Source organism: Neoarius graeffei, chromosome 27, assembly GCF_027579695.1.
Source record: "Neoarius graeffei isolate fNeoGra1 chromosome 27, fNeoGra1.pri, whole genome shotgun sequence".
NCBI lineage: Eukaryota > Metazoa > Chordata > Actinopteri > Siluriformes > Ariidae > Neoarius > Neoarius graeffei.
Window position 1 is genome coordinate 14,087,075 of NC_083595.1, and position 24,988 is coordinate 14,112,062.

The 24,988-nt window shown below is 40.8% G+C and overlaps 1 protein-coding gene across 3 annotated transcripts in view; it reads right to left on the minus strand.

Annotated features, from left to right (window-relative positions):
• Nucleotides 1–24,988, minus strand: part of mgat5 (alpha-1,6-mannosylglycoprotein 6-beta-N-acetylglucosaminyltransferase) — a 209,234-nt gene that overhangs the window by 90,562 nt on the left and 93,684 nt on the right. For all 3 annotated transcript variants that reach the window (XM_060911817.1, XM_060911818.1, XM_060911819.1), the window contains one exon: nt 13,619–13,708. In XM_060911817.1, the coding sequence (XP_060767800.1) occupies nt 13,619–13,708 (90 nt within the window). The remainder of the gene's footprint in view (nt 1–13,618; nt 13,709–24,988) is intronic.

The following is a 24,988-nucleotide window of genomic DNA, read 5'->3' on the forward strand; positions in this document are numbered from 1 at the left end:
TCGAATGACCAATCAGCCAGTCCTTCTGATAGCTCCTTACCGTGTCCACAGTCCCTGGTTTTACCTCCTTCAGGCACTGCTGACAGGACCACCCTGCCCTCTTCCTGTCAGGGCAGACCTGTTGACACACCTAAATGAACAGCTGTGGCACGACCACCCTCAGAGACTGAAACTGTGGGTTTGGCCCTTGGGAGCACACCCATCCTACTGGACTGTTCACAAGGGGTCAGGGACACTATTTTAAATGCTCGTGCCCCATCTACATGCTCACTGTACAGCAGTAGGTGGAAGTACTTCTCAGCATGGTGCTTAAAACGTAATCTCGACCCACTGAATTGTTCTTTGAACAACGTTTTGGAGTTCCTTCAAGGTCTTTTGGAGACCGGTCGTTCAGTATCCACTCTGCGGGGGTATGTGGCAATGATGTCAGCTTACAGAAAATTGATGGGACGCCAGTTGGCGCACATAACTTGGTTGTAACCTTCTTGAAGGGTGCAAAGTGCCTTAATCCACCTCGTAAATGTTTTGTCCCTCAGTGGGACCTTAACATTGTATTGAACAGTCTATGCAATTCTCCCTACAAACCCCTGGAGGAGACTGACAAAGTGGCTATCAATGAAAACAGCATTCCTCATTGCAATAGCCTCTGCAAAAAGGGTAGGGGAGTTACATGCCTTATCTGTCAGCCCACAGTGTATTCAGTGGGGGCCAGACCTCTCACATGTGACCCTGTGGCCAAACCCCACGTTTCTGCCTAAGGTCTTGGGCTCTGATTTTGTAAACAGACCTTTTACGGTGTCTGCTTTCACTACTTCTGACACAGCGCTGAACATGGATCTTTGCCCTGTTAGAGCACTCAATCGTTATGTCACAGCTATGTCGGCCTGGCGTACTACTGATCAGTTGTTTGTATGCTTCAGTAATAAATGTAAGGGAAGAGCCCTGTCTAAAGACAGGCTCTCTAATTGGATTACAGACACTATAACACATGCATACTCCTCCACAGGTCGTGACGTGCCACTTTCAATTAAATGCCACTCCACTAGGGCCGTTTCCACATCTTGGGCAGCCTTGCGGGGTGTGAGTTTGGTGGACATATGTTCTGCAGCGACTTGGACGTCGCCTTGCACGTTCTCCAGGTTTTATAGAATTAATGTTGCTTCCACTTCTTCTGTTCAGACAGTATTAAATACTGCTCCATCAGTTCACTCAACTTAAGCTGCAGATGGCAGCTGTTCCAGTTCATCATGGCCATGAGTTTAAGTCTCCACCTTCGTTAATGTTTCTGGATGGAAAAGTTAATAAATTGGAATGAGCAAGAAACTGGTGTTTTGTGTGTTCATTTCTATCTTGGACCTGGGAGTAATTGACTCCATACAGTTGCTTAGGCCCTCGTGACAACTTGTAAATTAGTCTTCCACACAGTAAAATACGCCATCTGGCGGTCTGAAGACAAGGAAGTAGAATGCTGGTTACATATGTAACCGTGGTTCTACGACTGGTGGAAGACCGCCAGATATGTGGGTCACTCAGGCCTCTAGTTCTGGCGAGAAAGGCTCCAGGCAACGAGTGACGTGGGCACAGCTATTTATTCACTTAGGCCACGTCATTGGTCACGAGGTGACAATTTTGATACAAGTTCTTGGCATAGATGCGGCTAGCGCAAGGGGATTCACACAGTAAAATACGCCATCTGGCGGTCTTCCACCAGTCGTAGAACCACGGTTACATATGTAACCAGCGTTTATTGATAGAGTGCTACGAGGTGGAGGTGTCTGGAAAATTGCTCAAATCTGCAAAGCAAGCAGCCTCTAAATACAATGAAAGCTTGCAAAAGGAACAGGCATAGAGCCTAGGAAAGGAAAGTGTCCTTTAGGCCTAGGCCTACATGTACAATTACATTCATTGTCATTCATGCAATTCATTCATCGTTCTGTTATATTCATTTGTGTTTTGGTATCCAAGTAAAGCAATGTTCTGTGGTGAAATATCTATCTATCCTGGTCATCCTTCCTTATTTATGGGGGGGCGGGGTGTCCAGATTCAATCAGTAAGGAGCTTAATATATGGCACATTGTAGTTATTATAGTTTATGGGTTGGGGGCAGCTATGAATTTATTGTCAAATATGCTATATATGCTTGACATACAGCACAGATGAAATTTCAGTCCTCTCTGAACCACGGTGCAAACAGGCAATGCAATAAATAAAAATAGAATAATTGAAAAAAACAAACAACAATATAAACAGTATAAACACTCTAGATAGGAACTAGACATAGACTAAACACTCAGACAAACAATATAAACACTAGATAAGAACAAGACATAGACTAAACACTCAGACAATATAAACAGTGTAAACACTAAATAAGAACTACACACAGACTAAACACTCAAACAGACAATATAAACAGTATAAACACTCTAGATATGAACTAGACATAGACTAAACACTCGTATATATATATATATATATATATATATATATATATATATATATATATATATATATATATATATATATATATACACACACATATACACACACACACACACACACACACACAAACTGGTTCAAATAACCAAACAGTCAAGGGCACTTGAGGTATAGCAGGTAAACATGAAATAAGCAGTATAAACAAACTAACAGCTGTTAAGATGAGGTAGTGCGGAATAGTGCAAATGAGCAAGGTAAAGGTGTTGTTCATCTCCAAAAGGCCACTCCAAAATCCAACAGAATGCAGGAAATCACATTAACCAAATCCAAACTTTTCTGGGGGAGTACCCCCATACCCCCCAGCAATGTATTTGTCCCCCCCACAAAAAAAAAGAAAATCCCGGGGGGGGGGGGGGGGGGGGGGGGGGGGGGAACTCCCTGAAATGAATTTAGTCAGGTTGGGATGTCTGAAAATGTGACCGAATTTAACGAAATTACAATATGTGTACTACTGACATATAACAAAGAATCCTGCCAAGTTTTGTGAAATTCCTCCAAAAATTGTGAGAGGACTTGATTTCAGAAGGTGAGCACCCTTCCCGGGATGAATGGACGGATGGACGGAAATCATCACGACATAATCCCCCTTTGGGCCTTTTGGCCAGCGGGGGATAAAAATGGCCAGTAGAAATAACCTTAGGGAAATATACATGCGGTTTCCACTTTATTAGGAACACCTGCCCATTCATGACATTATCTAGTCAGCAGTGCAGTGCAAAGACTCATGCAATTATACCTCAAGAGCTTCAGTTAATGTTCCCTCCAGAGACTATTGCGTGCGAAAACCCCCAGGAGATCAGCAGTTTATGAAATACTCAAACCAGCCTGTCTGGTACCAACAACCATGACACAGTTAAAGTCACAGAAATCACAGCATTTCTCCATTCTGATGTTTGATGTAAACATTAAGTGAAGCTCTTGACCAGTTTCTGCATGTTTTTATGCACTGTGCTTCTGCCACATACTTGGCTGATTAGATAACTGCATAAATGAGCAGCTGTGTAAGTTGTTCTTAATAAAGTGACTGGTGATGAAGGTAATGATTCTTTTTATTGTGAAGGTACATACCCAGTGGGGAAACAGGTTTTTATACAAAGCTCGCTAATTTCATGTCAATCAATCCTAGCCATGAGACAAGGAGAAGGAAGAATACTGAATGAAGGAGAGACCGACAGAGCTCGAGAAAGAAAAAGAGGAGATGGAAAGACAGTGATGCAGTGAGAATAACGAGTTAATGTGGGGATGAGAAGATAAAGAAGAGAAGAAGAAAAGCGAGAGAGAGAGAAAGGTTTATGAAAAGACGCAGATGGAGAGAATTTTGGGATTTGAAGAAGGGAACGAATGGTTGATATGGAAATGCATTCACATTGCCATGGTGACCAGGAGAGACTGGCACCAACACCGTGTTTGTGTGTAGAGCTGCAGTGTTCCTTCTTTACTATGTACACACACACACACACACACACACACAATATTCCAATCCAAAAAAACTATGCAGCAGATGAGCTTTCATTACAGGTATGTGTGTAGTGTATGCGTGTGTATGTGTTGGAAGGGGAGGGGCAGGGAGCGCGCATGTCCCACCTGAGGTCAGTCTAATTCCACATGAGCTCAGTTTGTTTCCATAACTGCCAAACATTTGTTTAGTCGACTTTTTCTGTTAATGATGCTTGCCACTAAATATTCAAAGTAAGGTGTGTCTGTGTGGGTGCGTGTGTGCATGCGTTTATCCTCCAGGCTAGGAGTTCTGTGAATATCAATGAGCAGAACTCATTTGATTTGTGTGGAAGGTATGCATGCGAGAAGGAACAGGAGACAGACAGACAGACACCTTGAATGAGACACTTACAAATGAAACATCTGAAAATACAACAGCACCACCATATCAACTTATTACATGTTATGCTGTGAAGAAGAAAAAAACAAATGGGAAAAAGAGCAGTAAAAAAAAAAAAAAAAGAACAAAGGATGTATTTTTTACCCTGCAGAAAAAGCGAAAGGATCAAAATACGCAACAGTAGGAATTAGGTCCACTTGGTGTCCCCATGCACGATCCTCTAATGGAGGTCAGCAGTTCATTTATCAATTGGAGGCTTGTACAGGGCCTCTGGGGAACGAGTCAGTCAGTGCCAAGACCACCTGGTTAATGAACCTCCAGCCAAATGACATGCCTGGCACACCTTCACACAGACTGTATACACGCTGTTCTCTCCAACTGACCCCATATACCAAGTTACAGGGTGGCTAAGGACAAAAAGCACCTTTCGTCCTCATTCCACTTCCTCACAGCAGCAACAGCTATAGTAGGAAGATCGTACACTTGTTTACTCATTCAGTATTCACCATACACACTGTTTTGCATTAAGCACTACAGAGCAGCAGGAAGGGAGGGAAAGGAGACGGCACACTGAGTCTAGACAACACATCGTCATGACCTTCCAATATGGCTACACGATAGGTATCTAACAATATATTGTGTGATGATAAATCATGCTGCAAACTGCTAGCCATTCCTCTCATTTATGATCTCCCCAAGATTCACAAGGAAGGAGCTCCACTCAGACCCATCAGCAGCAGCATAAACTCAGTCCCCTATAACACTGCCAAACACCTAGCCACCATCCTGGCTCCCCTTGAAGGAAACATGCCACATCACGTCAATAACTCCCAGGATTTTGCCACTAAAGTTGCAGACCTAAAGCTAGACTTCGATGAAACCATGGTTTCCTACGATGTCACTTCTCTTTTTACCTGTATTCCCAGCACAGAAGCAGTCAAATTGGTTAGGAAACGACTTGAAGACAGCACCTTACCAGATAGAATGAACCTCACCATGGACCACATTTGCACCCTGCTTGACCTCTGCCTGACCGCCACCTATTTCCAGTTCAACGAATGTTTCTACAGACAGAAACATGGATGTGCCATGCGCTCACTAGTGTCCCCTATAGTGGCTAATCTATACATGGAGAAAGCGGAAAACAAAGCCTTGACCACTTTTTCAGGAGTTGCTCCCAGCCAGTGGTTCAAGTATGTGGATGACACCTGGGTAAAAATCAAAACCCATGAGGTGGAAGCCTTCACAGAGCACATCAATTCAGTGGATATCAACATCAAGTTCACTTGGGAGGACGTCAGTGGAAACAACCTAGCCTTTTAGGACTGCAGCATGTACATCAAGCAAGACAGAAGCCTTAGCATCGAGGTCTACTGGAAACCCACACACACACACCAGTACCTACTGTTTGACTCTCACCACCCACTGGAACACAAATTGAGAGTCATTAGGACCTTACATTACAGAGCTCAGAACATTCTTACAATGGTACGGGGAAAAGAGACGGAGCAAAAACACATCAAGGAAGCACTTCAGAAGTGTGGGTATCCCAACTGGGCTTTCGTCAAGACCAGAATAAGAAACATAACAGACAGGGAAGAAACCAGCAAAAAACGCAAGAACGTTGTCATTCCTTACATTTCTGGACTATCTGAAAAACTCAGGAGGATCTTCTACAAACACAACATCCGAGAAACTCAGGAGGATCTTCTACAAACACATCCCTGTACACTTCAGACCCAATAACACTCTGAGGCAGAAATTGGTCCACCCTAAGGACAGAATACCCAGACACAAACAGGCAAACGTAGTGTTCACAACTCAGTGCAGTGAGGAATACACAGACCTGTACACTGGGGAAACGAAACAACTGCTTCACAAGCACATGACAACATAAGAGAGCCAGTTCCTCAGGCCAGGAGTCTGCAGTCTATCTTCATCTTAATAACAAAGGACACTAGGCCTGTCACATTATTCGATATACCGACTTATCGTACGGTAAATGAAAATGAACTCTAATTTTTTTTTACCGCGATTTTGGCATTTACGAGCTGTACATCTACATAGGGAAGCCACCAGAGTATTAGCTTGACCCATTGACTGAATAAAACACTGCTCTGTTTTCTGTCGTCTCACACGGCTCTCTGTCAGAGGCGGGGTCTCCCAGCATGCAACAGTTATCCAGCCAGGGTATCCACTGAATGGGGAAAAGACAACAACACATTGCTACGTTGGACAGACCATGGGTGTAGAATTGGGTATGGACATGTCCCTACCAATATCCAATGAGGGCTGATATGTCCCTACCAATATTTCTGATTGAAGGAAAAAAAAAAATCACGCTCTGTGTGCGGCACACAAATGGTTACTGTAGGTTTCCACTGGGCAAAACCACGCAAAATTCACTCATGAATATTCACTCTGGGGGCGTGGTCGTGAAAACAGTAAGTATGTCTGGCTACCGTGTTAATTAGCAAGTGCGGCTGCAGTGCAGTGACCGGCTGCTAGCTAGCAAGCTAGCAAACTGTCCTTGAGGAATGGAACGTGAGATTAGCTTGTACAATGAATCACTTAACAGTTCGGATTCAGTGTGTAAAAACGACAACATACAAATGTGACTGTTTTCTAAGTTTGTGTGACATGTAAATAACAATCCGACTTGATACTGACAACAACTGGTGTTCATTAAGGAATCATATCAAATTGTGCTAATATTGGCTAATATTGCACTGAGTCTTGCTTGTGAAGTGCCTGAAAACTTTAGCAGCCCGCTAACCCTTAATCTGAAGTGCTTCATTTAAGACCTGCAGAGCCCTGATCGAGTTTGTGTAACATGACACATGTAAACAACAACCCGATGGTGATGTGGACATTAAAAGGTGTCTGGGCCACGAACAATCAAATAAAACATTTTCACGTAATCAGCATAACAGCCTCCGCCTTCTTGATCAGAAATTTTTGGTTACTCCTGTCTCTTTTTTGAAAACGTCACATACCGAGTACATACATACGCTGAACTGATTGGTTTTTGAGGGGATTCATTTGAAAGTGGTAGGCAAAAAACTTCTCTGTAGAACCCTGTCACTCCCTCCCCTCTCCGCTCTGGGCTCAAGAAGACAACAAAAGGGCAATAATATAAGAACAGCCAATCAGAATTCAGATACGTTCTGTTGCCAAGTAAAATTGTAACCTTTCAATGTGTCAAAAAAGTTCTAGAGCCCTCGTCCTGTTTTACCGTTAGATCAATCACATATCACCTTAAACTAGCATTCTAAAACTAGTTAAAGATCACACAGAAGAGAGCCTACTCCCCCTGCCAGCCTCATGGAACAGTGTTTAAGGCTCTGTATGTGTTTTACTTCCATTTATGAGGGAAAGGAACATACACCCTCCCGACAGTCAATGCGTTATTCATTTGTAAAACACATTTGCAAATTGGTAGACTGAGTCACATCACATGCAAGATTTGCAATTAATCAAATGAGTTGCATATTATTATTATTCATGAATTACTACAGTTCTGAACTTCAAATGTTAAAAGTCTGGACTTTGGAGAGATGACGGAGACTCTTTTGGTGGAACACAACAGAGCAAAATATTGTGACCCTCTAATTTTGACCTGAAGTTGGTGCCACTGGGGGTTGGCATTGGGTTTATGTCCCCACCAATGTTAATACCAAACCTACGCCCTTGCCTACATGTTCTCATTCTAACTGTTGCTACTTTTATCTAAATCACAGCTGGCAATACGTTGTTACTTTGCACTTTTTGTTTATCTGGGTGCTAATCTTTGAGAAACTGGATTGGCAGAATGTTGCCTGTGAAGAAAAGAATGTCTTTTTATTACCCTGTGCCAAGTTAATATTTACTTAAGTACAATTTTCAAGAGCCATAGACTGTATTTTATTTATTGTTTTTGTTGAGAGTGGTGCTGTTTATTTGTTTTATTTCTTTAGGTTATTTATTTATTTATTTATTTATTTATTTTTTTACGTTCCACTGTTGAATTGAATAAGTTGACTTAATTAAAGTTTGTTGTTCTTTGAAAGGGTGTATTTGCACGATCATTATTATTTTACTAGTGGCATAAAATTGTCTTGAAAAGACGTCAATAATAATATCATTTATTGCAATAATTTCTGAGACAGTAGATCTCATCTCATCTCATTATCTCTAGCCGCTTTATCCTTCTACAGGGTCGCAGGCCAGCTGGAGCCTATCCCAGCTGACTACGGGCGAAAGGCGGGGTACACCCTGAACAAGTCGCCAGGTCATCACAGGGCTGACACAGACACAGACAACCATTCACACTCACATTCACACCTACGGTCAATTTAGAGTCACCAGTTAACCTAACCTGCATGTCTTTGGACTGTGGGGGAAACCGGAGCACCCGGAGGAAACCCACGCGGACACGGGGAGAACATGCAAACTCCGCACAGAAAGGCCCTCGCCGGCCACGGGGCTCGAACCCGGACCTTCTTGCTGTGAGGTGACAGCGCTAACCACTACACCACCGTGCCGCCGAGACAGTAGATCATCCAACGAAATTTATTATCATGACAGGCCTAAAGGACACTCGTTTCAGGACTGCAACGTACGCATTCTAGCCAGAGAAGACTGGTGGGTTGAAAGAGGAGTAAAAGAAGCCATCTTTGTCAACCTGGAATGACCATCACTGAACAGAGGAGGTGGTCTGAGACCCCACTTATCAGCCACCTACAATGCAGTCCTTGGTACACTTCCCAGAAAACAGAATACACATCCACACCAAGACTCAGCTGACTTCAATGACTCACACGATGGCAGAGAGAGTCAACAACCCACAGGTCACCCTAACGACCCTCTAACACAGTTCACACTCCAGGGCCCCTAACACCAACAGGATTACTGAGAGGGTCAACGACCCATGTGACATCAACAACTCTCCTTAGGTTTGCTTTTGGTCCACTAGAGGATAAGTACTCCCACTAGTCAGACAGAACTGAAGAAGCCTTTCAGATGAGAGGTGAAACATCTTCAAGAATTTCAAGCAAGTCTCGGTGCTGCCTTTAGCACCTACAGTTTACAATGACCTGGATGACTGAGAACCTTCACAGACAATGGATTGTGATTATTATCAGGCTATGTAATCTCTTCATTTTTCCTAGCTGTAATTGCATTGGTTAGAAAGTACAGGGAGCAATAACGTCCAATAGTAGGAATACACGTGACTTCACCGTAGGTGGAAGTAACACAGCTCTCATGCTGCAAAAACACAGAATGGATCTAAAATGGGAAAGCGCTGTTGAATGACTGACTGTACAAATAGATTTAAAGGCGAACTGAAGGCAATTTTTTTTTTCAAAATTCTATTTCTCATTTTATTAAATATCGGAATGCATTTTTGATCTCTATTTTGTCACTGCTATAGCAAGTTATGTGTGTTTGAAATATGCTATATAATATAATCAGTCCATATGTCAAAGCAATGGCTGTAAAGGAGATTCATTGAGACCTGTGTGAGACATCGTAGGACGGAAGTAAAACGTACAGCAGAAATCAAAGCGACCGACATCTGCCAATGTTGTCAAAAGATGTGCGCGCCCTCTTTTGAATGCTGATGTAATCAAGCCGGAAGTTTTGTTTGTTTTAGCAGCAATCAAGAAAGTTTGAAAAAAGTAGGCAGTAATCGTCATTTAAACTTGTTTTTGTGCAATATTTCGTTTGGAAAATAATTTTCAAAATGGCGGCACTGACACCTGGCTGACACTTCATGTTTCGAAGTCTCGCACAAGTCTCATGAAGATCGCGCGGATAAGTGACGCCTGCCGTGGACCAAACGAACTAAATTCAACATGGCTAAAACCCGAATACGCCGATAAGTATAATATTTAATTGCAATTAGTTGCCAATACGAGTCACAATATAAGGTTACTAAAACCGAAAACGTAATTGAATAACACGTTAAGAAATAAAGCAAGTTTAAAAATGACTTCGGTTCTCTTTTAACAAGAAATCAGTGCTGAAAGATAAAGACAAGAGAAGCAAATGGAGGCAGTACAAATGCGCATAAAAGGTTTTTAAAAAATGCCTAATTATTAACATTTTCATTTTTAATAAAAGGAATACATTTCAGTTAATAGGTTATGGGTTGTTTTACAATCAGGGGAGAAAGTTTGTGTCACAGGGGTCCAAAATTCAAATTGATTCAAACTGGTTCTTGTGCCAGTTTTTAAGTGAAGGACAAGTTAAAGAACAGATTTCAGGTAATTTTTTGACATGTGTGTATGGTAGTTTTGTGTAATCTGCTATAAGATGGGAGAAACAAATGAAGTGATTCTCGGAGAGGATGGTTTTTTTTTTTTTTGACAATTCAGAATACACTACTTCCATAGTGCTTTTAAATATAAGGCTGTAAGCTCTGTGTTGGTTGTCTCTAATATTTATGTCCCAATATCTTGACCACATTTTAGGATGAAAATGATCATTTTAGATATGTTATTTTATATTGAAAAATTAGCTGTCTCGGAGAGGACTTTTTTTTGACACAATTACATACTAATTTGATCAAAATAGTCTGAAAACTTACTGGCATTCAACATTAAAACTTAATGTTTCCAATGATATGGAACCAAATATTTGTTTTATGGTATAAAGAATGATTTAAGTGCATCCCTTTTTGGAGCTACCTGTGGTCAAAAAAGCACTTTTTCTAAATGACACGAGTAATTTTGCTAAATATGACATATATTGCCATACATTCACCAAAAATAACGTTATCACCAAATTTTTTTTGCATGGTAAATAGAGCTATCACAGGGCTACAATAAACAACCAAGTTTCTTTAGTCAAGCCTTTTGATATTGAAGATAATAAGTGTTAAATGTGATTTTTAGCTTGCGTACCCTGATTGTAAAACAACCCTTATTATATTTTTCTCCAACCTTTACATATGTGGGTAAATAATCATTGATGGTTAAGAAAAAGATTTTTTTTTTTTTAAACAAAAAAAAAAATTTCTTTGCTAATAAAAAATTTTCTTCATCTAATATTTTTTCAAAAAAATATCATGGAGAAATCAAATCGTGAACCCGACATCACAAATCGAATGGCAAATTGGGTGAATCGTTACATACCTACTGAATAAAATACTTTATTCAGCTGTAATGCTTCCCTCTCTCCTCTACACATGTGAGACATGGACTGAATCATTTTCATATGAGCTGCCTGCGCAAAATCCTGAAGATCAAGTGGCAGGATCATATTCCAGACACAGAAGTTCTCTCCCGAGCTGGCATTCCAATGCGCACACCTTGCTATGCAAGGCTCAGCTGAGATGAGTAGGCCATGTTGTGCGCATGTCCAATGAGTATCTTCCTAAAAAGATCTTCAGAAAACTCATTCAGGGTAAGCGGTCTCATGGTGGACAAAAGAAGCATTATAACGACACTCTGAAAGTCTCTCTAAAGAACTTCAGAATTGAGCCAACCAACTGGGAAACAACAGCAAGTGATAGTCACTTGGTGCAGTCAAGTTCACAAGGGTGCTTCCTACTATGAGCAACAGAGGATCGGTACAGCCCAGAGGAAGCGTGAGCAGAGGAAGATGCGCGAAAGCATGCCGCCGACCCAACCCACTAATTCCCTCCCCTTCCCATTTGTGACCAACACTTCCGGGCCTAAATTGGTCTCTCTCACCAGCCTCCTTCGGACCCATAGATGAGAGCATGATCCTCTCCGAGCATGAAGGACGATCATCATCATCATCAGTTTATTCATATTATAAAAGCACAAAACAAAGCAGCAATATTTGGGTTGATGGAACATGGTAGATGGTACAGTTCTTTATGAGCAACTTGTAGGTGAAAACTTGATAAACGTGTTTTATTCGTAATGCGCTACTGGCAAGTTTTGAAACATGATGGCACGCACAGTCAATATTTACGGACCTCATTTATTTCCATTTAGAAGCTATAAGTTTAGCATTCAGGACATAAAACATTTCTTTAGGACACACTTGCGCCGTCTCCCTACAAGTGGTGGGGTTTTAAAAACATTTCTCCCTTTTTACTTCTGTAGACTCGCAGTGCTTCAGGTGCTACCACAACATACTATAGACCACGATATAATCAACTATAAGGGCTACGGTCCCACTACAGCTCGCGATGGGTTATCGATGAAAATGGGGCATTTGGTAGCAATGTTTCCTTGAGCTTCGGGAAGTATTCCCAAACCCATCTGCAAGTAGTCACTGCTTAGTTTATCGACAAAAACTACATGCATTGAAAAGTTGTGACATATCTGGCCACTCATGATGCGGAGACACACCAAAAAACAACTTGCGAAGATCAGAGAACATTCGCCGTTCGTGCATTGCACGATTAGTGGTGATGCTACCAATTTTTCATCGCCAAGTATGTTCAAACCCATCATGAGCTGTATTGTGACCAGGGCCTTCTACCCTCCATCACCCAGAGCTGCCATCTCATTATTTACAAGAAGCTCAAGCATGCAAAGGACTTACACAATGATTAAAAATAATTTTATAAATGGCTCCACCAACACCCAGGAAGCAGCTGGTGTGTCAGACAGCCTCAGGAGTCAAACACCTCCCACAAGTCGCACTCAAATGCGATTGTCTCAGCCTCAAAGACACATTTATATCCGTTTCTTCAATCATTCATGCTAAAAGAAGCTGCTCTCAAGATCAGAACATGGAACAGTGCCATTAGACATCACATGTCATGCATTAATGATTGGCCTCAAAACATTTCCAAAGATTTTCTTCTGGAGTTCTGGGGAATATTCCAGAGAGACAGTATTCTGTCAAATCTATAAAATATTTCGGAAAATGGTTTTGGATTTTGGGGTCAGGGGAGGGAGGGGAGAGGTGGGAAGGGTGGGGCAGAGCAGAACATCAATAAACCACTAAAAACCAAGAATGAGGAAGAACAGCTCAGCCAAGCTGCTAAATTATTCTCCATCCAGGCTAATTATTTTACAGGTTTAACCCCCCCACACCCCAACACTACCATTGCCCAACAACGCCCCAGTCTTTCCCTTCAGACCTGTTTTTTCCAGACACTTGTTTCTTTTTTTGGAAGGGGAAGTACTGTAGTTACCTTTTTTAAGTCGTTTTTATTAGTAAGCTGAAAAGCAGTCACTCTTTCTTAACCCGAACATAATCTCCTGAATATGATACTTTTGAAACGGAATCAAGCATGTTGAGTTTTATACTGAGGAAAAAAAACCCCACAAAACAAGAGTTACTGGATTTATTGGTTATAAAGCACGAACTCACCTCGCTCAGGTAGATGAAGAAACTGCACATGCTTCCATCCACGCCATAATTTGCATAGCAGGCATCTGAACGCCACATGTCCTTCATCCACTGAGGATGAGAAAAGGAAGAAAGAAAGGGAGTCAACCTGGAGCAGTATGGACACTTTATAGACCTACCTGACTTACAGATAAATGTGTCTTCTTGTTATTTGGTGCCTGTAATTGTCTGCTGCTGGGACAAAACAATTTCACTCAGGGATCAAGAAAGTTCTGTTTATCACCACACCCTTGTGTGTCATCATTTACTGTACGTCACATGAAGCGGTTACCATAGTGATCTTGATAGTAGAGTCGTTGAGGTTTGAACTGTGTCATATCTAGCTAGCGTGATAAGCAGCTAGTGTCCTAGCTACAAGAATAATTAATTTGGAATGAAGACAAAAAATTAGCTACAGACAAATTCACGGTTATATTTTTTGTCGTATTTTGTACTGTAATACAAATTTTTTTCAATTTTGCAAAGAAATTGATCAGTACCTTCCGTGCAAGTTCTGTTACTTATCTAGAGCCGTGATACCTCAAACACTAAGGTCCTATAAAAGGTCATGTACAACCCCGATTCCAAAAAAGTTGGGACAAAGTACAAATTGTAAATAAAAACGGAATGCAATAATTTACAAATCTCAAAAACTGATATTGTATTCAAAACAGAATATAGACAACATATCAAATGTCGAAAGTGAGACATTTTGAAATTTCATGCCAAATATTGGCTCATTTGAAATTTCATGACAGCAACACATCTCAAAAAAGTTGGGACGGGGCAATAAGAGGCTGGAAAAGTTAAAGGTACAAAAAAGGAACAGCTGGAGGACCAAATTGCAACTCATTTGGTCAATTGGCAATAGGTCATTAACATGACTGGGTATAAAAAGAGCATCTTGGAGTGGCAGCGGCTCTCAGAAGTAAAGATGGGAAGAGGATCACCGATCCCCCCAATTCTGCGCCGACAAATAGTGGAGCAATATCAGAAAGGAGTTCGACAGTGTAAAATTGCAAAGAGCTTGAACATATCATCATCTACAGTGCATAATATCATCAAAAGATTCAGAGAATCTGGAAGAATCTCTGTGCGTAAGGGTCAAGGCCGGAAAACCATACTGGGTGCCCGTGATCTTCGGGCCCTTAGACGGCACTGCATCACATACAGGCATGCTTCTGTATTGGAAATCACAAAATGGGCTCAGGAATATTTCCAGAGAACATTATCTGTGAACACAATTCACCGTGCCATCCGCCGTTGCCAGCTAAAACTCTATAGTTCAAAGAAGAAGCCGTATCTAAACGTGATCCAGAAGCCCAGACGTCTTCTCTGGGCCAAGGCTCATTTAAAATGGACTGTGGCAAAGTGGAAAACTGTTCTGTGGTCAGACGAATCAAAATTTGAAGTTCTTTATGGAAATCAGGGACGCCGTGTCATTCGGACTAAAGAGGAGAAGGACGACCCAAGTTGTTATCAGCGCTCAGTTCAGAAGCCTGCATCTCTGATGGTATGGGGTTACATTAGTGCGTGTGGCATGGGCAGCTTACACATCTGGAAAGACACCATCAATGCTGAAAGGTATATCCAGGTTCTAGAGCAACATATGCTCCCATCCAGACGACGTCTCTTTCAGGGAAGACCTTGCATTTTCCAACATGACAATGCCAAACCACATACTGCATCAATTACAGCATCATGGCTGCGTAGAAGAAGGGTCCAGGTACTGAACTGGCCAGCCTGCAGTCCAGATCTTTCACCCATAGAAAACATTTGGCGCATCATAAAACGGAAGATACGACAAAAAAGACCCAAGACAGTTGAGCAACTAGAATCCCACATTAGACAAGAATGGGTTAACATTCCTATCCCTAAACTTGAGCAACTTGTCTCCTCAGTCCCCAGACGTTTACAGACTGTTGTAAAGAGAAAAGGGGATGTCTCACAGTGGGAAACATGGCCTTGTCCCAACTTTTTTGAGATGTGTTGTTGTTATGAAATTTAAAAAAATCACCTAATTTTTCTCTTTAAATGATACATTTTCTCAGTTTAAACATTTGATATGTCATCTATGCTCTATTCTGAATAAAATATGGAATTTTGAAACTTCCACATCATTGCATTCCATTTTTATTTACAATTTGTATTTTGTCCCAACTTTTTTGGAATTGGGGTTGTATGTAACGAGATCTAGTTGAGTTGAAAACTAACAGAACGACCTACATATTCCCCAGAGAGAAATAGCAGGGGGAAAGTCGATGTATTTTTTTTAAAAATGGTATTAAAAACTAAATATAAAAATATTCAATAATGGAAAATTATAAACACCAAAAATGACAAATGTATATAAATTCGTCAAGACAAAATGTGATTAGGTCAAACAGACATTTTACACAAGCCAAGTTATTATTTAACAAAGAAAAACATAAATCATTGATCATTTTCTGTACGGAGACATTTACTGAACCTTTCTAGGAGTCTCTAGTGTCAGTGCTTTGTAACAGGCAGGAGGTTTTCCTACGGGAAAGTCTTCATGACAGAGGAGTTTATGCTTCCTGGTTTTTCAGTAACATGGCATGACACTTTTTTTTTTTAAATAAAGTGGAAGAAAAAAAAAAAAGAGAGAGGCTGCTGACGGAATGACCGTTTATAGCTGCTACAATGTCAGTGATAACAGGAACTGATTTGTTTTGCAGACGTTTCATTACCTTAACCCTTTGGGGTCGAGAGATTCTCCGGCGAAGCTCGGCAGGTTTAGAATGAGTAGGTCATGTATTTAGATAAATATCTTCGCAAGTTTTTAAATCATACAAGCATGATAAACATATTGACAAACTTTATATTTTACACTTTCCTATGTGCCCACTGCAGGGTTTCCCATATATAGACCATTGTGTGGCGCAGCGCCACACAATCAAACTCGCGATTTTGGAAAAAAAAAAAAAATTCCGTTGCGTATCGTTCCGTTCATTCATAGTGCTCTTTCCTCTCGTTCACGCGTGCACGCACACACCCCCACACGCAGAGACAGAGAGAGAGGCGTGTCCACAGGCCTGCTGGTGTGCATATACCCGGACTGCAAGTAGGCCTGTTAGGCTAATTAAAAATAACGCAGGCTTCCCGAGTCGCCTTCCGACCCCTTATTTTAAAAGGTAGCCTACGTTGTGCTCGTGATGAGCTTTATCATAGCCTTCTTGGCTTACAGGAAACTGAGTCAGGCTATAAATCAATTTTGATGCATACAGTAGCAGCTTGACGCGAGGAACCGGCCTTATTGCATTATCCCATTTATCCCGCTTCAGCAATGACTTCCCTTACGATAGGGCACTTGAGTTTTTTTCAGGAAGCCACGCAGAATTAAATGCTCTGATAGGTCATGCAGGCTTTGCACCAATTAGGGTAATGCTTTTTCATTATTGTTAGTTGCCTTGGTGTTACCTTAAGTGGTTTCTTACATCTAATTATGATATTTTACTTTATTTTATTATTATTTTGTTACATTATACTATTTATTTCATTTTAGTATTGGTTGAGGTAAGTGTTGAATTCAATATTTAAAATGAAAACCTCCAGCTTGTTTTTTGCAATTTATTCCTTGAATGTCAACTAAAGAATGATTGAAAGATTGCCACCAAAAAGGCAAAAAACTAAGGTAAAAACCAGAGATGCACCGATTGACCGGCTGCCGATCGGAATCGGCCGATTTTCACGTGATTGGCCATGACCGGCGACCGGCCGGTCAAAATTAAAATATGCCGATTTTCTGCCGATCAAAACTTGTGCATCACAGAGATGAAAGTGGAAATAGTCGTAATTCACAACTAAAAAGACTGCAGCTACACTGGCAGCTTGAACATGCTTTCTAGTGTGATTGTGTTGCGCTTGCACAGAACAGTGTCAGTCCTGCGCGCCTAACGAGCTCCAGCGCGCGTGCCATTAACAACAAAAAAAATTTACTATATTTGGATATATTCTATATCCAAATATAGTGAATTTTTTTGTGCCAGATATTGGATGTGAAAAGAAGAAAATGTTTGTGGTTGTGTGAATTTCCCATTACAGGAATTAATACGTTAGCCTATTACCAAACATCTAGTTAGATTTGTACAAAGAGAGAGAGAAAAAAAATGTCTTTTTGTTTGTTTTAGGACCTTGGTTGCACTTGATTCCATTGGAAATTACTCTACAAATACACATTTGACAAAGATGATAGAATGGCTATGGTATAAGTATGACTGGAAATTATTTTTGTATTTTGATACTGAATGAAGAAATGGGTTGTTCTATAACGCATAAGTTTTCAGATCTAAATAGGCTTATGAAAGTGTGTTCCATAGCAGTAGGCAAATAATATATGAGGGGGAAGTTGTTTTTGTGCCAGATATTGGATGGGAAAAGAAAAAAATGTTTGTGTGAATTTCCTATTTCAGGAATTAATATGTTAATACCAAACATGAAGAAAGATTTTACAAAGAACAATGTCTTTGTTTGTTTTCAACCATTGAGGTGTTGAAAATTCTCATCTCTCTCATTATCTCTAGCTGCTTTATATCTCTCTCATTATCTCTAGCTGCTTTATCCTTCTACAGGGTCGCAGGCAAGCTGGAGCCTATCCCAGCTGACTACGGGCGAAAGGCGGGGTACACCCTGGACAAGTCGCCAGGTCATCACAGGGCTGACACATAGACACAGACAACCATTCACACTCACATTCACACCTACGGTCAATTTAGAGTCACCAGTTAACCTAACCTGCACGTCTTTGGACTGTGGGGGAAACCGGAGCACCCGGAGGAAACCCACGCGGACACGGGGAGAACATGCAAACTCCGCACAGAAAGGCCCTCGCCGGCCCCGGGGATCGTACCCAGGACCTTCTTGCTGTGAGGCGACAGCGCTAACCACTACACCACCATGCTGCCCGTGTTGAAAATTTATTACTGAAAATCTGGCAGAATGTTCTATTAAAGAAAAGATAAAAAGAAAATATAGTCTTTGTGTGTGCTGTGAAGTGGTTTGAAAAAATGAAATTGGTATCAGCCAAAATCGGTATCGGCAGGTCACACTCCATGGAAAATCGGAATCGGCCCCAAAAATTGCAATCGGTGCAGCTCTAGTAAAAACTAAACTTTAACTTCAATTTTGGTGAGTAATTTTCATAAATTCAAAAGATAGGTTTTCCACCAACATCAAGCCCAGCAAACTAATGGCCTGCCTGTAATGTAAAGTTGGGTCGAGGAATGAAACCAGGCAGGGTTCTGGTAAAAATTGTTTTAGCTGTCTTCTCTTAAAGAACTTAAAATAATTTAGATTGAACTGAATAATCTCAAATGCTTCTTGTAGCTTTAAAATAGTCCCAGCAGGTGACTCTGAAGAAAAATACTGTGTGTTTGAACACCGCCCGCTGTAAACACTTTACATACACCCCATACACTCCACCGACCGTCACGACACCGCCACACACGATTCCCTCATCAGCACAGTAGAGCACCACAAATTGCTATCTGGTCTGTGGGAAACACTGCACTGCCAAATAATATTATAGTTTTAAATTACGTAAATTAGATAAAACATTAAAACTTGTCACCTTACTCAGTCACACCGGAGTCGGAGCACTGAGCACGCACTTACACATTTATAAAAGACTATTCACATGGTAACTGCATGATAATCACGTTCACACTTTCGGTTTCGATTGGTTTCTCTTTCGCTGTGGGAACACCCACCGTAAACAGGATAAAATCTGTCATATATAGTTCAGGCTATTTGGAGGTAAAACTTGTTGTGAGATGGCACGCAGATTTTATGTGCTTCGGATGATTCAGGACAGCGAATCATTTCAATTTTGAGAACGGCGACACTGATGAGCTGTGTCTTTTTATTTATTTATTTATTTTTACTTCAACTCGATCCGGCCAAAGATCAACTCGAGTAAGTGTAAATATTTCTTCTATTTATTATGAGCAGATCGGTTGATATGTGTGCGCTGTAGTGCATACACAGGAAAAATGACTGAGCAATTTCTCCAGAATTAAAAGTATTTCTCAAAAATATTTAATTTTGCTCTACTTTGGGTTTAGAGAGTAAAATTTGGAGTTGGAGCAAAATTACAAAGTAATTGTGTAACAGAGTAGATTGTGACACTGAATTGAGTAAAATAGTACAAGAGTTAATTTCAAGACACACTGAACAGAGTCAAATACCAAAATAAGGTCAAATCACAGATAAATGAAGGTGTTGTAAAAAGCAGTTTTAGAACTGTGTTGGAATGTGTGATAAAACATGACCTGTCATGTTTTTTTTTTTTTCACATGGTCATTGTGACTTGACCTGATGGGATTAAGAGTTGGCAGTGGGAGGGTTTTCACTCTTCTCATTGAATGGAATGGAATTTTTTACTCTTCTCATTGAATACCCCTCCCACTGCCAACCCTTTATCCCAAAACAGTAGGACATAATTTTTTTATGGCCAGTTAATTGTCCAAATCAATGGAGCAGATTTAAGTTTGTGTGTTTGATACATTCTTAAGACTGAACAGAATCACCTCAAGTGATCAAAACCGTTCATCACAATGGGTAAGATAATGTTTTTTTCACACATTCCAACACAGTTCAAAAACTGCTTTTTACATCTTCATTTATCTGTCATTTTGTTTCCCAAGTACAATCATGACATACATACTACAAAGATATTATTGTAGCTGAACTTGTGCTGAATACAAAAAAAGTCACATGACTTTGAAAATACTGCTTAGATTTGTTGAAACTGACAACAAAATCAGAGCATTCCAAAATCATTAGAGTGCCAGAAAATACCCTCAGACCCCAGAGGGTTAAATGTAACTATAAAATGTTAAAAAAAAATAGTTCACTACTAGATAAAAACATTGTAATCATTGGCAAACTGCTGTTTTATAAGACACTTCAAGACGTGCTGTTACTGGAAAATAGTTAACTTCGAAGCAGTACCATTAAATCCACTTCACAACAGAACGCATCAAACCATCCAGTTCCTGGACCAAAAAAAAAAACCCTTCTGAACTTGTTCTAAACATTTTATAGACTGAAGTACAAGTGATCTGACTTCAACCTTGACTCTATTCTCGTCCTAATACTGTTCCTTTCTGATAATACGTGCTTAGTGAAGGACATATTGATTGGAGTCAGCATGGCTCAGATCACCCTTATTGATTATGCATTTCAGATGAAGATGATAGGGGGATGAAGATTTGCTGACCTGGGCAGCTCGACGTAACCCCAGAAGCAATGGACAGAAATAAACCACTGAATCTGAAACCATACTCTCTTCTGGAACTCTCAAAAGGCCTGGTATGTCAAATTTTCAAAGTCATAATGCCAGTGTCAGGAATATACAGCATCATTTACCTGATTTTTTTTCCACGTTCTGCTACTAAATAGGATGAAACATGTACTCATTATGAAGTACCTTTGCGTGAGGTAGGTTGTAAAGGGGGAAAAAATAAAACATAAGTAGATGATTAACCAAAGCACTGTAATTTCAAGTTGATGTCAGGGACTCACTTGAGCAACGGGCTGATTTCTATAAATGAACTCGTATTACTGAGATAAAGGATAGACATGAAGCCACATTTAGTGCCTGAGGCGAGTGTTTCCCAACCATTATCATGAATTACTGGACACATTCATGTTTCCTTTGCTTTATCGCAATCATGCTGATTCAGGAAGGGCTTGGTGATTATCTGGCCAGTTGTGCAAAAGCTTTATAGCAACATTTGTTCAGCAAATTAATCAAGCCTGATGAAACACCTCTTGGTACTACTCCTACTTGAAAACTTTTCAGCATAAGGAAAAAATCTACAGTGGTGCTTGAAAGTTTGTGAAACCTTCAGCATAAATATTACACCTGGTCATTTATTTATGAAAATCATCCGATATTACATAACAGTGAGTGGCAATGGTATGTGAATCTTTGCGTTCAGTACATGTTGTGACACCCTTGCGTTCAGTACACGTTGTGACATTTCCTGTAACTGCTGATCAGCGCTGCACATCAGCTTGGAGGAATTCTGGCCCATTCCTCTCTACAGAACAGCTTCAACTCTGGGCAGGGATCCAAGCAGTAATTGAAAAAAATACAGGAATGTAAGAAACTATCAGCAGGGGTCAAGGGGGCTGCAAGCCCTTTGCGGGGTGCAGGGGCAGCGCCCCTGCTGGGGGTACAGGGGGTGAAGCCCCCTGAAGCTGTTGAGATTTTAACATTTAAAGATGCTATAGAACACATTTTTTACATAGATTTAACATAGAAAAGCAACAGAATTTAACAATAATGTGTATCTATTTGATGCCATATTTTGTAATCAATGACATAAGTGGCAAAAAAAATTGTTATTTATAAAAATTAGATGAAAATGTAGCTTTGAAGAATATACTTCTTCTAATCCGGACACTGTTCCGCTATCTCTTTTATGGACGATATCTTTTTTCCACGACATATTCAGGGCTGTGAAATTGTAAATAAGAAATCTGAGGAAAAGGGGGGGCCTGGGGCCCGCAGGGCCCCAGACACCAAGCCATTTTAGGTGTTATATGGTGTATTCTGAGCATTTCCTGCAAGTAAAAAATTGATCTCAACAACTAAATATTTGACTAGTCTTGGTCTTCATTTTGCCATATAAAATACCCATCAACAGTTTTCTCTTTTAAAATGAAAGATCCATGTAAAATACCTTGAAATATCTAATAAATGCCTATGTATTTTATCTCTTAATCAAAATAAAAGTAAAAAAAGTGTAAATAACAATTTAAAGAAATGTTAATAAAAGAAAACTTTGATGGGCCTTTCAAAATGACTTTGTGAAAAATCATGCTCAATATTTAAGTGAGCGATACCTGTTGTCTTCCAAATTACACTTAATTCTTGTATTATGTCCTGGCTTTTTCCAAGAGTCTGTCACAATGTCTCTTGTCTACAGAGCAAAAGTTTAAAAAAACTAATGTTTCTTATCTAATATATTATTTACATCTTTTCTTTTACTTCTGGCTCCTTCTATTCCTCTTTGCATCACTCCCAGCTATTTCTTTCAATTCATCTTTCAGTAAGGCTATTATGGCCCTTTTCCACTACCCTTTTTCAGCTCACTTCAGCTCGCTTCAGCTCACTTCAGCCCGACACGGCTCGCGTTTCGACTACCAAAAAACAGCACGACTCAGCTCGCTTCAGCCCTGCTTAGCCCCTAAAACTCGCACCGTTTTGGAGTGGGGCTGAAGCGAGCCAAACCGTGCCGAGTGAGGCTGGGGGCGTGAGCAGACACTCCCCTGTGCACTGATTGGTGAGGAGGAGTGTCCTCACATGCCCACACACGCCCCGCGAGCACGCTGGGATCTGTAAACACCGTAAACCCGGAAGAAGGAGAATTACGAATTACGAGAATTATGAAGCCTTATGCGCCTCGCCTCATCTATACGCTCTTGCCAGTATCTGTTGGCATTGTCGGTGACAACAAGCCACAGCACCAAGACCAGCAACACTAACGACTCCATGTCCTCCATGTTTATTGTTTACTATCCGGGTCATGAGACTACCGCTTAAAAGGTCACTGATGTCACTGTTTGCGCTGCTTAACGACATCACGTGACGTCCACCCACTTCCAGCCAGCACGGTTCAAGTCGAAATGCAACTCCAACAGTCCCACTCAGCTCGACTCAGCCCAACTCAGCACGGCACGGCTCAGCCCGACTCAGCCGCGTTTGTAGTAGAAAAGCGGCAATAGTTATTAGTTCTATAGTATTTGCATTCCTCTATTAAAGCTATTTACAAAATGTTCATAGTCTGTCAAACAGCATCTAATGAAAGTCTTTTAATTTTCTTTTCTTTAACACCATCTCTTGCAGTTTTGCAAACTTGTTCTTTTTCATCTTTTCCTTCAATCTGTCTGTGTTCTTTTCTAGCCCTCTTTGCATCTCTCTCAAACACCTCCTTAGCTTTCCTTTTTGATGGCATCTATGTCTGATCTTGCACCCTGTAAGTACAAAATTCACGTTCGCGGTGCCAGGTCACGCAATAGCTATTTTTAGCTCTGTCATGCACTCCTGAGCAGTGTTGCCAGATACTCCTGACGTTTTCCAGCCCAAAATATGTTCAAAACCCACCAAAATGCACTTGAAACCACCCAATCTGGCAACACTGCTCCTGAGTCGCAGTCAAGACGTGTTCCACACTCAGCTGGCATAAAACTCCGCTAGTTCGGCTGTATTGAGCCGCCGGTCTCGTGCAAGGCGATTAAAACCGACTAGACACCCCCCCCCAATGATTTTTAATGCAAAAATAGACGTTTTGAGAAGATATTTTTCGCGACAGAATCCGTGGAAATTTCACAGCCCTGCATATTGAATTAAGTTCAACGCATTAGAAACAAAAGCACGAACGGAGTTAAAACACATTTTCTAGCAAATGGGCGCAGCCATATTGTTTTCTCATTCTATCGCGTACAGTCTCGCGGTATTTACATCAATTTAACTTCCGAGTGTTCCCGAATGTCAACAAGAACAAACGAAGCTGACAAAAACATCGCTAAACAAGCAAACCAAATCAGAACGTATTCTGCTGGTCATTTTACTTAAACATATTTTTAACAGATATACAAGAGATTTAAAAAAAAAAAAAAAAAAAAAAAAAAAAAAAAAAAACACCACCACCACTTTGGCTAGAAAAATAGCGGAATTCCGCTAAATAGCGGACGTCTGGGATCCCTGTCTGGGACGCTGGTAGGTTTCGTCACATGAATTGCTCACACAGCATTTCTATTGGATTATGATAAGATCAGGACTTTGACCTGGCCATTCCAAAACATTAACTTTATTCTTCTTTAACCTTTCTTTGGTAGAGTGACTTGTGTGATTAGGCTCATCGTCTTCCTCATGGGCGTAGTGGGCGTAGTGGACGCAGGGTACGCGGGGTCATGTCCCCTGCACTTCCCGTATTTGTGCCCTCTGTCCCCCGCACTTTTTACAGCCATTACAACCACTCAATTCATGTTTAACATGTGGAAACGCGTTTTTCCAAGCCGCCTCTGAACGCATCATGAGCAGGCGGAGCTAAGGCGGCAAACAAACCCCGCTGTCGTGTGTGATCAGAGATGCTTTAGAAAATATTGTATGAGTATCTTTGGTGTGATTCAGATCTAGGCAGCGCTTCTGTATGTTCAGCAAACCAGCCAAGAGGCTAAAGACTTCAGACAGTTTTTTTCCAAACCAACCATGTAAGTTGAGTAATGCTGATAATGTTTAGCTAAAGGATGACAAATAGATGTCAATTTAGTTAGTTAAGCTACTGTAGCTAGCTAACTTAGAGGCGGTAGTAACTAGTT